Raw genomic sequence first — 13,665 nt, 5'->3', positions numbered from 1 at the left:
AATTAATATCTTCAGAAATGCCTTGTGTACGGAAGCTAAGACAAGTTGCCGTGGGCCCTCAATTGCTAAACGGTCTGCATCTTGAGTTTGGCATAAAGTTGGCAAGACAGCAACAGAGATTTCAAGGCTTAAGGCCTACCCAGCACACCTGTGACCTCAATTCCCCAATGAACAGCCACTTCGAGCCCAAAGTTTGGGCGGAGCAAGTTCCAGCTAGGCCCTCGGCTAGGGGCCTTAAGAAGCTTAATTTCCGAACTTTCGCGGGCCCTAATACAGGCTACTGTTACGAACTGCAGAGCTCCCTACTTAAGCTCTGTACCTCCAGCAAGACAGGAGCACAAATCTCATAAGTTCCAATTTGCACCGGCTGCTACAATTATAAGAGACTTGCTTTTGCATTATGACAGAGGGTTCTAGTATTAAATATTAAAACTATGGTGCTCCAAGTCAGTTATAAAATATGCTTGTTTTTATTTAATTCCAAGATGTAGTCGTTGAGACCCCCACGCTTGAGTTTGTAGTGGCTAAACTCGCGAGCGACCAACGCTTTTAGAACCTTATTGTAAAGTATTCATAGCATTTATGTAGGGCGCCAACCAGGATGACCCTCCTTATTTACATGATCTATGGCATGCGACTATAACTGGGTTGTTCGGTTCCCCTTCGCGCCTTCCCCATCGGTGAGGCCCAACTCTGTAGCTAGAATAGCCGCGGCCTTTTCCCCAACTAAGAGTGCGGTGTTGTTGGTGTTGGCACCAACATTCTCGGGAATGATCGAGAGATCACAGAGCTTAAGGCCTTCCACGCCATAAACGTTTAGATCCTTGTCTACGACACCGCCACCTTGCAGGGGCCGCATCGCACAGGTACCCAGCGAGTGCCAGGTGGTGTTCAGGTTCTCGCGGACGTACTGCGCAATGGCTTTGTCGTCTTCGGCCGAGTACTCGATATTGGGCATTTTACAGCGGTCCTCCATACTACGGTTTTCAGGCTGCGCACCATCCTCAAAAGACACCAAAGCTGCAGCACTTCCGGTCGAGAATTTGGGATGCCCAATCTGTAGTTCACCACGGTAGGTGCTGAGACGTCGACAAATCTCTCGCTGGCGCTTATATGCCCAGACCTGAGCCTTAAGGTCAAGGTCATCTTTGTCACTGAGAAATCCGGTTTCAAATGACGGAGGGTCGTAAACCGATTCACCACTAATATGGATGGAGCCGCGAGAGTATGGGTAGCCTGTATAGCAGCCGACCGTGGAGTATTGTCCAGCAGGAACAGAACTTGGGTCCCCTAAAAAGGCAGAAACAATGCCCATGAGCATTAAAGGTCTCGATGGTGAGTCTTTGAAGTCTCTGTCCCATGCTGCTTGGAACTCGGGCCCAAGTGCTGCAACTTCGTCATCTCGCGGTCGTAGCTTCGAGGAGATGTCGACGGAATTCCAGCCTAGAATAGGATTCTTCTCCTTAACCGCAGCTTCTAAATCCAGCCTGCCAGATAGGAGCGCGTCGATGGTCTCATCTGGCGCAAGACTGGTCTTATATGGCAAAAGGGTAAGGTGGTGATCTTGGTAGTTCGCTCCCACGCCAGGGAGATCAGCGACGACGGGAATCCCAAGACTCTTAAGATGATTCTCCTCTCCAACGCCGGATCGTTCAAGGATCTGAGGGGTGCCCAATGCACCGGCAGCGATGACAACCGTTTTCCTAGCTGTAATGCGCGTGCGGGGATGTTTGCTGAGGCCGGTGAGAGGTCGGTGAACCATATTAGGCTCAACCTCAAGACCTACTGCACGTTTGGCATCGAAGATGACACGGCTAACCAGGGTTTCCGTGAGGACGTGAAGGTTTGGGTAGTCTCCATGTTCTAACAAGTCATGGATGTATCTGTGTGCAGAATCTTGCCGTTCTGAAGCGTGTTAGCCCTTAATCCATAAGTGAAGCTTTATATAATGGGTAATATACTTCCGTCAGGGCTAACATAACGCTGCCAGCTTGAGAACCCATTATTTTGTTGGAGATCCTGAAGGTCGACTATCTCTGGCCAACCTTGTGTCGAGGCAACTTCGAGAAACTCTCTCTCTGCACGAGTGGCTCGATGAGTTCCGCTTGATACATGGATGGGGCCATCATAGCCATGAAGATTTCGATCAATGATAGGATCATCCGAATGAAATGTCTCGAGCTATCATATATTAGGTCAGACTTCTAAACTATTTTCTCATGGGTGCCCACCTTCTTCAATAAGGGTAGCAGATCTTGTTGCGTCCAGCCCTCGGTTTTGAAGCTATCAAAATCGACGCCCTGGGCCCTCGTGTACCTATAACAGTGAGAGAAGTTAAGATTCATAAGACGAGGAGGATTACATCATAAAATTTATAGATGATCCACCGCCAAGTATGCCTCCGGTTGGTACAATCGGCTCTCTGCCAGCCAAGGCATCGCTTTTGTTTCCTTTGTAAAAGATCGCGGTCTTGCTGTCTGGTGCAAGGTGTTTAAGGAAGAGCGCCGGACAATTGACGGTAAGGTCATTATGATTGTTTTTGCCACCCTCAACTAGTAAAATGGACAGTGAGGGGTCGAGTTTGGCAAGACGCCCAGCAAGGACACAAGCAGCAGTTCCCCCTAGATATAGGCCAGGACGATTAGAGTCGTATTGGTGATAAAGTATTATGGATATGGACCGACGTACCTCCAGCAATGAGGATATCTACCTCTGTTATGTGGTCCGCGACATTGTTAGAGATAGTCATAGTATCTAATGCGATTGTGTTATCACACTTGTGAGTGTAGAGTAAATAGGGGGGTAAAAAGTTCGTATGGTTGTGCCGTCATACATTTATTCTGCGGGGGGTGCGCCGGACACAGTACTTTTTATCACCGCCATCCATTTCGTCGACCATCGGGTGCGACCCCATCTCCGCATCTAGATTGCACTTTTCATGCAGGCAAAGGTCTAGGATGAAGATCACAAGGACAGTCCACGACGAGATTGCAGGGGAGACCAGATCGCGGGGTATTAAGTGGGGCTAAGAGTAGTGGATGCTATTTGTGCGAGTCGCGCATGATAGTCGCGGGAACTCTCCATCAATCCGTAAACCAGCAATTGTGAGAATATGCATTTAATGACCACTGTGAATATTCAATATATGGAATGTACGACGTCGCACTCATGCCCTCAGGCGAACTAGCGTTAAATAATGTGAGGGGTTTGGCGGGGCATGAGATGTGTGGAGCATGGCGATATTGAACTGAACAATAGCTGAGTCGATCGCCTTTAATGCGACAAGAGTTCGACAGCAACTGAGTTTTACATAAACTACGTGGTGCTACCCGATAAATATTAGAGCTCTTCAAACAATTCATTACTCGAAGTTTGATTTTCGTATCTCTCCCGACCAGTATTCCGTTCATCATCATCATGGCTACCTCACGCAATCAGAACAGAACGCCCCTCCTAATTATCGGTGCTGGAGCTTCAGGTACGTGAGATCATTGAACTACAATATGTAGAAGAGATGGCGGTTATACAGATGCTGACAACGCACTCCTAGGCATTTGTACCGCCATCGACATGATAAAGAGGAACAAAAGCCGAGATTTTATAATCGTGGAGAAGGGCGGCCAAATTGGGGGGACTTGGAACGACAACAGATACCCGGGATGCTGCTGTGACAGTAAACCATATGCTCCCACATTAAAGATTATAACTTTTCTAACTCACTCTAGTATGGAGTCATTTGTACTCTTATTCCTTTGATCCAAATCCTTCATGGACTCGAGAATACCCAACACAAGAGGAGATCCTGGCATATCTTATCCGGGTGGCTAATTCATGGGGCCTCTATGAGCATATTCGTTTCAATGCGGTCGTGGAAGAGGCGACCTGGGATGAGTCTCTCAAACAATGGTCGACCGTTGTTCGCACTGCTAGTGAGAAGGAGGCCGAATATTCCCCGTCCTACACCATCACAAGTGACTTTCTTGTGTCGGCAGTGGGTCAACTTAATGTGCCTGCTTATCCGAGCATCAACGGCCTTGATCTTTTCCAAGGAAAAACCATGCATTCAGCGCGGTGGGACCGTTCGTTTGATTTGAAGGACAAGAGAATCGCGGTCATCGGCAATGGTGCCACAGCCGCACAAATCATACCAGAAATTGCTGGGGTTGCGAAGAATGTCACAGTTTACCAAAGAACCCCAAACTGGGTGATTCCTCGAGACGATAAGCCGATCAGCAGGACGATGCAATGGATGTATCAATATATCCCAACAATTCGTAAACGTTATCGCGCTGGTCTCATGGATTATCGTGAGAGCTTCTACGATGCAGCCGTCGACGAACACTCGGCCATGAATTCCATCTTCAAAAAGCTGTCACTTGAAATGTTGGACCGACAGATACCAGAGAATGCTACATTGAGGAAACAATTAACACCCAACTATCCGCCTGGTTGCAAGAGGGTTATCATCTCAGATGATTACTTTCCAACCTTAAACAGGGCTAACGTCAGACTTGAAACAAGGTCCATTGAGGAAGTATGCTCTACTGGTATTAAGGCTGGTGGCGAGGCTGAGGAGTTCGACTTGATAGTCCTCGCGACAGGTTTCCGAACAGTCGATTTCATGTATCCCATCAAAATCACCGGTCTCAATGGACGATCTATCGAAGATATTTGGAAGGATGGAGCAATGGCTTACCTGGGGATCGCGGTGGAAGGGCTTCCCAACTTTGGGATGCTCTACGGGCCCAACACGAATCTAGGCCACAATTCCATCATCCTTATGATAGAAGCACAATCTCGCTATATCAACACTTTGATTTCAGCGACCATGAAGGCACGTGCCAGTGGTGGCACTCTTTCAATCGCCCCTGCCCCACAGCGTATCAAAAGCTATAATGTCGAAATCCAAAAGCGTCTACAGAACAGCACATTTGCTAACCCAAGCTGTAAGAGCTGGTATAAGACAGCTGATGGACTGGTCACGAACAATTGGTGTGGAACTGTTGTTGAATACCAGGAGCGGACATCGGTAGTTGATTGGGATGACTTTGTTGTGTCTGGGAGTGACAAAGCGCAACTTCAGTCCCAGGGTCCAGTGCACATTGGCCGAATAATCGAAGAGACTCAGCAGACCTCGAGTCTCATGTCGATGGGGTGGGTACTCGCTGCCGGTGCAATCGTTGTGAGTGCGATATATACCAAAATAGGGCCTTTAAGTTTCTTGTGAAATTTCAAACTGCGAATGCAAATATCTTGTCACATTGAACACTCTAAGACGCAAAAGAACCCGTGAATGTACGACGCTTGAATATCCCTAGCTTGCGCAAATATATTGAGGGAATCATGTAGTAGAACACATTCGACGCTATTGATCTTGCTACCGTAGGCTGACTGATGCGTACCCGCCAAAGCCGATATAGAGAACGAGAGTAGTGTTTCCCCGCCTTCTGGGTGCCCATCGGTCCCCCACTACCATGATAGGCTCATGAATTAGTCGCACAGACAGTCTAGCTCCAAATTACTTATGTGCGAATCGCACACAATCATATCTGGCCCTGCAGTTCTGTATGCTAAAGTATAAGTTGAAGTGAAGAACACCTAGGCGATTATACAACCTTGTCTCCTTACTACAACCCACTCAGATCTCACTTAAAGTCAACATCAAAATGGCAACATATAATCCCGAGTGGCTCGAGGTACTGTTTTACCAGATTTTGCTTTTATATAGAGAAGGAGCTAACTTATACTCAATGGCAAGTTTGAGAAAGCCCTGGGAATGCGTCCAGTACTCAACGGAAGCATCGAAGATATGGTCGGGCAATATGACACTATTGTAGCCTTGGCTAAAAGTCAATTGCCGCCTCAAGATCCTTCAGTGGTGGCTGCTAGTACGTGCAACACAGGATAATGAAGGATGAACCAAGACTAAAAGCAATCAGCGGATCATAAAGTCAAAGACGGCCCGATGGTACGTGTCTATAAACCTGAAGGATCGTCTGCAGCTGGTAAGTTGCCGGTCTGCCTTTACAGCCATGGAGGGGGGTGGTGCTTGGGGGATCTGGAGGCAGAGGATTCTTTATGCCGAGCCATTTCCCAGTTCTCCCCCTGCATCGTGGTCTCAATCGATTATCGTTTGGGACCCAAGAACAAAATGCCTACCATGATAGACGATTGCATCGCCGCATGGGAGTGGGTCAGTACTGTTATATAGTCGTCCCTATGGGTTGGAGATGCTGACGATTGATATGGCACAGGCGTGGAATGCGGCGAGCGAACTAGGAGGAGATCAGACCAGATACTTCGCTTTGGGAGGGTCTGCAGGAGGAGCACTCTCCTTCGGCATCGCCGAGAGGTTAATAGCAGATGGTAAAAGAAGCCAGATTTCTGGCATTGTCGCTTTAGTGCCAGCCACCTTACACCCCTCAAACATCCCAGAAGAATATGTTTCCGCGTACACTGCGACCAACGACAATGTTGAGGACACTCCTGTCATAAACAGGAAGACGATGAAGACTTTCTATCGTGAGCTTCCACATCTCCCTAGGTATATATTGGATGCTGATATCTCGCAGACGCTATCGACAGTGACCCAGCCGACCCTGTTCAATTCCCTGCTTTGAGTAAAAATTTGCCGTCTTTCCCTCCGACCTATCTCGCTACGTGCGAATTCGATCCCCTTTGTGGCGACGGAAAAGTGATGGAGATCGCCTTGAGGAACGCAGGCGTGAAGGTGTGGTCCGATTATTATGAGGGATATCCTCATTACTTCTGGATCTTTTCCTGTTTGAGTGATAGCCAGCGGTTTGTTCAAAATGTGATCGCGGGTATTCATTGCGTCTTGGGATTGTAGGTAGAAGTGTTAGAGTATATGATATTTAAAGTCGTTGCTAAAGACTCATAAACTAAACATGTAACTCATCCTCATAGATGGTTCTCTACTGTCGTCTAGAAACTGAGAGGGGTGGTGATATTTACAGTGACTGTGCCCTCGGTCACTTGCTTGATTTTTGGAGGGCAATGGCGAAGACGACGTCGATTGGGCCAGGGAACAATTCCTCACCCTCTGTAAAATGAACCGATAGGCGATCGTCGGCAACGACTGTTGATCCATTGTAGCCAGTCAGCCATTCTCTCCCTTGAGGCGATAGTGTTACTCGTGAGAGATATTTGGATACTTACCAACACGTGTATAAGTATCAGCTGCCTCGGCATGAAGAGCAATGGCAGACGTTAAACGAGAAGGCTGGCGGACATATGCTGTCAGTTGTATGCGACATGCACGTAGTATGAGCTGGCAGCTCTAGGCAGTGAAGCCACGCGCAAGACCCTTGATATGGGCATCCGCAATGAGGCCTTGTATCATACTCCCCTAATTTGTATCAACGAGTACACCTGGTTTTAATGCAGTGTATAAGTACAGCACTGTGGCCGCACTGCTATAACCTGCTCTACTACAAGATCTACCTCTTCCTTACACGGATTCCTTCGATGCCCACTGTATCGTATTTATCACCTGAGCTAGACATGTTATGAGTGTAACGGCAAGAGTCTAGATGATAAATTTTGACACGAGATAACAGCACAGCCTACACTGCAAGTAGGTCAGCACTAGAGGTCAGGGACAATAGAGAATGGCTCCGGGTATCTCAAGATATACATGTTCTCGATATAACCAGCTACATGTTAACTGTAGGCCAGATGTATTTAATTCAAGGGTTGGCGGCTGCGAGGCAAGGCTAGCCAGTAATGAGAGGAGCCGTGTAATATGCATGTAGGGCGCTATATGAGGCTTATTGGATTTATCGATACTAACCAATCGGGTAGCGTTACCGTTAGTTAGCCACAGGGTCAGGAATAAATAGAGGCCGTAGGCCTATAATCGCCTTCTAGGTAACTGGGTGAAGGTTGCTGTTCGTAGCCTCATTGTCTCATTATGTAATAGCAACCATTTCTACTTTAGAAACTAAGTATTGAAGTAATCGGGGATTCTTATTTCAAATTCCACTATACCTAAAAGAATGAGGGCGGGTTATCCCCATCACGTGTCTACCCCACACCTGGAACATCATTGCCCCTTCCCCGGCGGCCTCGTCCACCCGTCCCACCATAAAGCTTCCTTGCATACTCGCTGACCAGCTCCAAGATCCAATCCACCACCTCACAGCCCGCACACACGCACGAGCGCAAGTTGCAGCTGCAACCCATCCGACACACCCACAATGTCGACCATGCGCCTCACATTCCTATACCCGCATCTCTTCCGCGCCGTGCGCCGCGCCGAGTGTCCGGGGCCTGGCGCTGCTGTGCGCCAATGCGCGCATTCGGGGAGGCAGAGGAGAGCGGGGTTTGCGGGGACGGCAGGGGGAGGGGCAAAGTTCGCGGAGAGGAGGGGGAAAGGTGTTGAGCCGATTGTTGAAGGGGAGAAGGAGGGGAGGGAGGACAAGGTCGAGGAGAGCAGTGAGGGTGAGGGACGGGTAACGAGCCAGGCGGAGAGGGCTGCTGAGAATGATACTGGCGATGCGATTGCGGAGGGGGGTATCTCAGCTGCGGATGCAGCGAGGGAAAAGGGCGATGCGACGGCAGCGCCGACGCCGGTAGTGGAGGAGAAGGCGGAGGTGGAGACCGACAAGTACAGGGACAATCCTGTGCAAACCACCGATGACGCACCAGATCCGAATGCCAATCGCGACACCGCTCCTACAGACTCAGTCCTGCACATGGATCCCCCGCTCGAGAGCCTCATCGGCAGCCTCCCGCACCTCGCGCCCGCGCCATACGTGCATCATTTCGACTCCTATACTTTGACACAGCGGATCGCCGAAGGGGGTTTCACCTCCACACAGAGCGTGGAGACGATGAAGATCGTGCGAGCACTGCTCACAGCCAACCTGGACATGGCCAAAGACGGGCTGGTGAGCAAGAGCGACGTGGAGAATGAGACATACCTCTTCCAAGCGGCGTGTTCGGAGCTGCGAACCGAAATCCAGAATGCGCGCAAGGCGAGCGCGGAGGGGATGCGGCTGCGACGCACAATGCTGCAGAATGAGGCGGATATCCTAAACCAGAAGATGACGCAGGATTTGGCGACGCTGAAGGATGAGTTGAAGGAGATGTTCAATGATCGCAAGATGGAGGTGCGGATGGAGCACTCGAATATGGAGAGCCAGGTATGTGTTTCCACTCATCCACGCACCCCCACCCACCCGGGCAGTACATTTAATAACCCATCGTAGATCCAGGAACTCAGCTACAAGATTACGGTCGCGCTCAACAGTGACACCAAGTCCGAGGTCGAGGGCGTACGCTGGATCCTGACACGCCGCGCCGTTCTGGCTATCGTCTTCATGGCTTTCGTCGTGCTTTCGAGTCTGAGGCTCGCGAGCTATCGCAGCCAGGAGGCCGCTCTGGCGTTACAAAAGGCCGAGAGAAAGGAGGAGCTGCAGCGACAGGCGGCGGAGAAGCAGAGGGAGGCAGGGACACAGACAGAGGAGGCTATATTGGCGGCTGAGGGGGTGAGCACGAGCTAGGGTTGAGGAGGTGCATTGGGTTGTATTGGATAGATACCCTGGGGTTGCTGGTGTAGGAGTATATACTGTACTGTATTTAGTTACATAGGACGTGTTGTGGGTTACTTATAGATATGGATGGGAAATGAGACAATTTAAGAAGACAAAGTAGCATCTGATCTTAGCTCACAGTCCAGTCTGCATGCACAATATTAGGTGCGAGCCCTAGCACTATATCTCTCGACAACATCGGGGAGGCACTTCAAAATGAAATCGGAGTTGCATCAAAGATATCTCAGGTTCGAACAACACGTGGTATCATCGTTGCCATAATTCTAACTAAATACCGAGCTCGAAATCCATCCTTCTACACTTGTAGTGCCCCTTCCCTCCCCTGGCCGGATTTCCCCATAAGCCCGCCAAATGTCGTCAGACATCACCTCCCCTATCCTTTTATACTCCTGAAAAATGCCGCCTACGGCCATCTCCATTCTGCTAGCTCAGCTGAGGCAGGCCGTAAAGGCAGTGCGCAGCTCATCGTTCAACCTCTCGTTAACCCAGCCGGCCAGCGTTGCTGCATCGACTCCGCTTCCCTGCTGTCCGCCGGCACGATAGTACTGCGCGACCCAGGTCTTGATATCCGTCATCTCAGGCCAGGCGTCCTTCGGTTGGCGGCGACAGGTATTCAGCTGCGTAAAGCCGACGCCGAAGGTCAGATCGTCAACATCCTGCTCCACGACAACTGCGTCATCCGCCACTGGCATTGGCGCATTCACCATAAGATTGATGAGTGTCCCTGCGGTAAGAGTCCAGCCTTTAATGTATTTCGAGGCAAACTTATCCGAATCGGTGAGCGTCTTTGTGAGAGAGATGGCAGCTGTCTTGCGGTCAATCGGCTTGGCAAGTTGCTGCGTGAATGGGAGGATGATGGTGAGGTAGAGAGGGACGTATGCATCGCCTTGGATGCTGTCGGATGCGGCGATGAAATAATCTGCGCCGAATCCATGTTTGGGGTCGTTGAGAGCAGAGACGTGGTGATAGAATCGCACGAATCGAAGCTTGAATGCGTCAGTCACATTCGGCGCTGATAGGCGCGAGTAGACGAGTTGAAGAATGGCGGGGAAGTATGTGACCAGGGTTTGGCTGGAAGGTTATATGTTAGCAGAATTTCAAACCTCAAAATTTAGAAGCAAAGTAACGTACCCGTTGAAGGTTGAAATAACGCTCTCCAAAATGTCGAATGCATATGACTCAAGTTTGGCTTTCTTAGTTATAAGATTCTGGAATACTCCAAGGACCGCCTCGACTTGGTTGTTGGCCACAATATCCTGAGCGCCACGAGGGATAATGGAGCACAAGAGGCGAGACAGAGCTGGTACGTTTCCCTTGGATACCCATAGATCCGGCATAAGAATTGGAGTAATGAGGGCTTTGTAGTATTCAGAAAGAGCCTCCGAAGGTCTCGATTCCAAAAGTGCGGCAAACAATTGGAATACGTATGGCTTGAATTCCTCAACGTCGTTCGTTAGGATTCCGGCAAATGGCGCGTACAATGCTTCCTCAAACCTTTCTGGCTGCGAAGGAGCACCATATCTGATTAAAGCGCCCAGAGCTTCAAAGTGGTAGTAGTAGAATCGCGGGTTGCTGGGGTTTCGGCTGATGATCTCAGTAATGTTGATGAGATGCTGAAGAACGGTGTCTGTGATTGGAATCACGCCTTCTCTAATGACGATCAACACTCTCATAACACAGCGCATCAAGAATTCATTCTCCTGTATCTTTTCTGGTGCCGCATCCTTCTCAATCAGATGGAACAAGTGCTCCACAAGGTCTTTCGCATATGGCTGAACTTGATCTTTGCCAAATACGTGCTTTCCAGAGTCATCCACCAAGCTTAACACCCGCTCCACAGCAATCGAAGCATAAGTGTAAACGACATAATTGGGGGAAGCCAGGTTCTGGACAAGAGGCGGGAATGCAGCCTGCCACTGTTCGTGCGTCAACTGGCTTCTGAAGGTATAAAGGTAATTGATGGCATCCACTTTCAGGATTGGCTCGACACCCTCGGAATTCAAGAGATCGCTTGCGATGTTATTCTGGAAGAACTCCACTACATTCAACAGCTGATTCGTTGTCTTAACTCCATGGCTAGAAGTTGATGCTCCTCTCGCTGCAATAGCAGAGAATAAATAAATGGCGGCGTCTTTAGAGCGCCACTCATTTTTGGGGTCTTGGGCATACTTCGCAAAGTAATGCTCGACGTATTTCCCAACAACCTTGGTAAGGAGAGGTTCAAAATGGCCCAGGAGAGTCCTCAGGAATTCTGTCGCTGCTCTCCTCCTCGTGTCAATATCTGAGCCCTCGAGATTTTTGCGAATGTACTCAATCGGCTCATCTTCGAATTGCTCAATATCGGATTCTCTTAGGCTTACACTAGGAAGTATAGCTTTCTCAACAACTTGTTCAAGTACACCCTCGTTGTTGAAGTTCTCTGCGTGTTTCTTTATCCCACAAACGGCAGTTAAGAAGTGCAGGCCTTTGCTGATAACAAGGTCGTATTTCGTTTCTTGGCCGATGGTGGTGAGAAGGTTCCACACACTGGTAATGAATGGTTGAAGGAGCTCTCCAAAAGCATCTTCGTACTTCTGGACGTACAGCACCAAAACTTCGCAAATATCTGTCTTCACAAACTCGAGTGGCCCAGCTTCGGTATCGTCATCCGTGTGTAGGTGGGGGTTATCGTAAGTGAGATATTTCTGTAGTAGCGTGGTAATAGACTGGATGTTGTCCTCGAAAGCTGGTGGGAGATCCTGGCACGACAGGTCGTAGAAAAGCTTCACCAAAAGGTTCATAGTTGCAAAATTCTCCTTTAATGCAGCTGCATTGTCTTTGTTGGCCTCGATCTGCCTATCGGTGCTCTGTCATGAGATTATCGCCTTAGATTATCACTCTTATAAATTTTATTTGGAGATTGAAGTCATACCACAAGTAGTTGTAAGAACGGTTCCGCGAACTTCCCCAGAACATGGTTGATCTCCGCAAAGAGGTCGTCTGAGCGGAAAAGCGGCCGCCAGCGCCGGAAGATCGAGTGTGCAACCTCCAAGACTCCATTGTTGACCTTTGCGTTATCAGGTGTCAGGCGAGAAACAAGATCCTAGTCGGAGTTAGAATCAATCGACTTATATGCGGGCGTGGGCAAAACTTACATCGACAAGCGTATCCCAACGCTGCCAGAAGTCTGAATCCGCAATCAAACTGATCGCTTCCCCAAGCTGTGCTTGTATGGATGACGGCACTCTTATCATAAGTCCAATAAGCTCACTTTTAATCGTAACTACTGTTGATTCAGGAAGCTTGTATCGACCTTCCTCGTCCTGAAATGAATTGTCAGAATGGCCTTTTGCAAACGGGACACTGAACTTACCACATAGTTGAAACGGATGTAGTTCTTGAAGCACAAAGCACTTGATAGTCTGGTGTTCAAAGGGAAAGACTCAGAAGCTACTATCTGCAAGAGTGATAACGAAAATGCCGGCTTCTCCTGCTGTATTTTCAACAGCTCCGCCTCAGCTTGTCATAGTCAGCATATAATAGGCAGCGATAGAGATAGACATATGCACCTTGTTTATGCTGGCGCGGATCCAAAGTAGCTTGGAGAAGCTGCGCAACTGTCTGAAGTTCAGCATCCATGTTAAGTATATTCAGGAATATACGTTGTTGAATGGGCTGGGAATAGTTCAACAAGCACAGTTGTTATATTTGTATGCTTCCGCTTCTCTCGAAACTAAACACAAACAGCGGCAACCAGAGTGCGGGCAGCAACGTCGGATAAACTAATTTTTCCGGTTGGATGACTAAGCCACATATTGAGAGATCTCGACATTTTGGTCGATGATCGTGCATCGTCAGGGTTACACAGCTACTAAGAAAATAGCTTTCAAATTGGAACCATGTCTAGTCGGGGTGAGAGAGTGCGGTTTTGAATTGGCATAATTTTATGATCGTCGACAAGGTATAACCCCTTTTACTGTACTATTTTTATAGCTTCTTCTTTGAGATCGTCATGTTTCCTTATTCCCTTCAAAGTGACCTTACCTTATCTATAGAGTACACAGTAGATAAGCTCTTTTGCCGACCCTTGTGAAATGAGACCAGGACT

The 13,665-nt window shown here is 48.8% G+C and overlaps 5 protein-coding genes across 5 annotated transcripts; 3 read left to right on the top strand and 2 right to left on the bottom strand.

Annotated features, from left to right (window-relative positions):
- Positions 1–446: 446 nt before the first annotated feature.
- VE01_04309 (uncharacterized protein) lies at positions 447–2,933 on the bottom strand. Its single transcript, XM_018273784.2, has 5 exons — positions 2,689–2,933; positions 2,363–2,621; positions 2,232–2,316; positions 1,962–2,181; positions 447–1,905 (listed from the first exon to the last, which is right to left on the bottom strand). Exons 1-5 carry the CDS (start codon positions 2,747–2,749, stop codon positions 638–640), a joined length of 1,893 nt encoding a protein of 630 aa, XP_018131136.1. The 5' UTR covers positions 2,750–2,933; the 3' UTR covers positions 447–637.
- A 248-nt stretch (positions 2,934–3,181) lies between these two features.
- On the top strand, positions 3,182–5,227 carry VE01_04308 (uncharacterized protein; the record flags this gene model as incomplete). The annotated part of the gene is made up of 3 exons (XM_018273783.2): positions 3,182–3,478; positions 3,551–3,673; positions 3,726–5,227. The coding sequence occupies exons 1-3, from the start codon at positions 3,418–3,420 to the stop codon at positions 5,225–5,227; spliced, it is 1,686 nt and encodes a 561-aa protein (XP_018131135.1). The 5' UTR covers positions 3,182–3,417.
- Positions 5,228–5,666: 439 nt separating this feature from the next.
- VE01_04307 (uncharacterized protein) lies at positions 5,667–6,850 on the top strand (the record flags this gene model as incomplete). The annotated part of the gene is made up of 5 exons (XM_018273782.1): positions 5,667–5,696; positions 5,759–5,888; positions 5,940–6,193; positions 6,255–6,522; positions 6,573–6,850. 5 exons carry the CDS (start codon positions 5,667–5,669, stop codon positions 6,848–6,850), a joined length of 960 nt encoding a protein of 319 aa, XP_018131209.1.
- A 1,052-nt stretch (positions 6,851–7,902) lies between these two features.
- VE01_04306 (uncharacterized protein) lies at positions 7,903–9,761 on the top strand. Its single transcript, XM_018273781.2, has 2 exons — positions 7,903–9,167; positions 9,234–9,761. Exons 1-2 carry the CDS (start codon positions 8,220–8,222, stop codon positions 9,525–9,527), a joined length of 1,242 nt encoding a protein of 413 aa, XP_018131208.1. The 5' UTR covers positions 7,903–8,219; the 3' UTR covers positions 9,528–9,761.
- Positions 9,762–9,799: 38 nt separating this feature from the next.
- Positions 9,800–13,270, bottom strand: CSE1 (importin-alpha export receptor). Its single transcript, XM_018273780.2, has 6 exons — positions 13,127–13,270; positions 12,931–13,076; positions 12,713–12,880; positions 12,490–12,660; positions 10,710–12,424; positions 9,800–10,649 (listed from the first exon to the last, which is right to left on the bottom strand). Exons 1-6 carry the CDS (start codon positions 13,194–13,196, stop codon positions 10,007–10,009), a joined length of 2,913 nt encoding a protein of 970 aa, XP_018131134.1. The 5' UTR covers positions 13,197–13,270; the 3' UTR covers positions 9,800–10,006.
- Between the last annotated feature and the right edge of the window lie 395 nt (positions 13,271–13,665).

The sequence above is a fragment of the Pseudogymnoascus verrucosus genome (assembly GCF_001662655.1).
Source record: "Pseudogymnoascus verrucosus strain UAMH 10579 unplaced genomic scaffold scaffold_17, whole genome shotgun sequence".
In the NCBI taxonomy this organism is placed as follows: Eukaryota; Fungi; Ascomycota; class Leotiomycetes; order Thelebolales; family Thelebolaceae; genus Pseudogymnoascus; species Pseudogymnoascus verrucosus.
The sequence above is the reverse complement of the archived record's forward strand: the minus strand, read 5'-3'. Positions and strand labels throughout refer to the sequence as shown.

What these genes read in the sequence shown, in the direction of transcription:
- VE01_04309 (XM_018273784.2), bottom strand. Translation starts at nt 2,749, where the DNA reads ATGACTATCTCTAACAATGTCGCGGACCACATAACAGAGGTAGATATC. An exon ending in AGATATCCTCATTGCTGGAG is followed by an intron (nt 2,622 to 2,688) that starts GTACGTCGGTCC and finishes GCCTATATCTAG; the next exon opens with GGGGAACTGCTGCTTGTGTC. An exon ending in TGCTACCCTTATTGAAGAAG is followed by an intron (nt 2,182 to 2,231) that starts GTGGGCACCCAT and finishes AATATATGATAG; the next exon opens with CTCGAGACATTTCATTCGGA.
- VE01_04306 (XM_018273781.2), top strand. Translation starts at nt 8,220, where the DNA reads ATGTCGACCATGCGCCTCACATTCCTATACCCGCATCTCTTCCGCGCC. An exon ending in ACTCGAATATGGAGAGCCAG is followed by an intron (nt 9,168 to 9,233) that starts GTATGTGTTTCC and finishes AACCCATCGTAG; the next exon opens with ATCCAGGAACTCAGCTACAA.
- CSE1 (XM_018273780.2), bottom strand. Translation starts at nt 13,196, where the DNA reads ATGGATGCTGAACTTCAGACAGTTGCGCAGCTTCTCCAAGCTACTTTG. An exon ending in ACATCCGTTTCAACTATGTG is followed by an intron (nt 12,881 to 12,930) that starts GTAAGTTCAGTG and finishes AATTCATTTCAG; the next exon opens with GACGAGGAAGGTCGATACAA. An exon ending in GTTGGGATACGCTTGTCGAT is followed by an intron (nt 12,661 to 12,712) that starts GTAAGTTTTGCC and finishes AACTCCGACTAG; the next exon opens with GATCTTGTTTCTCGCCTGAC.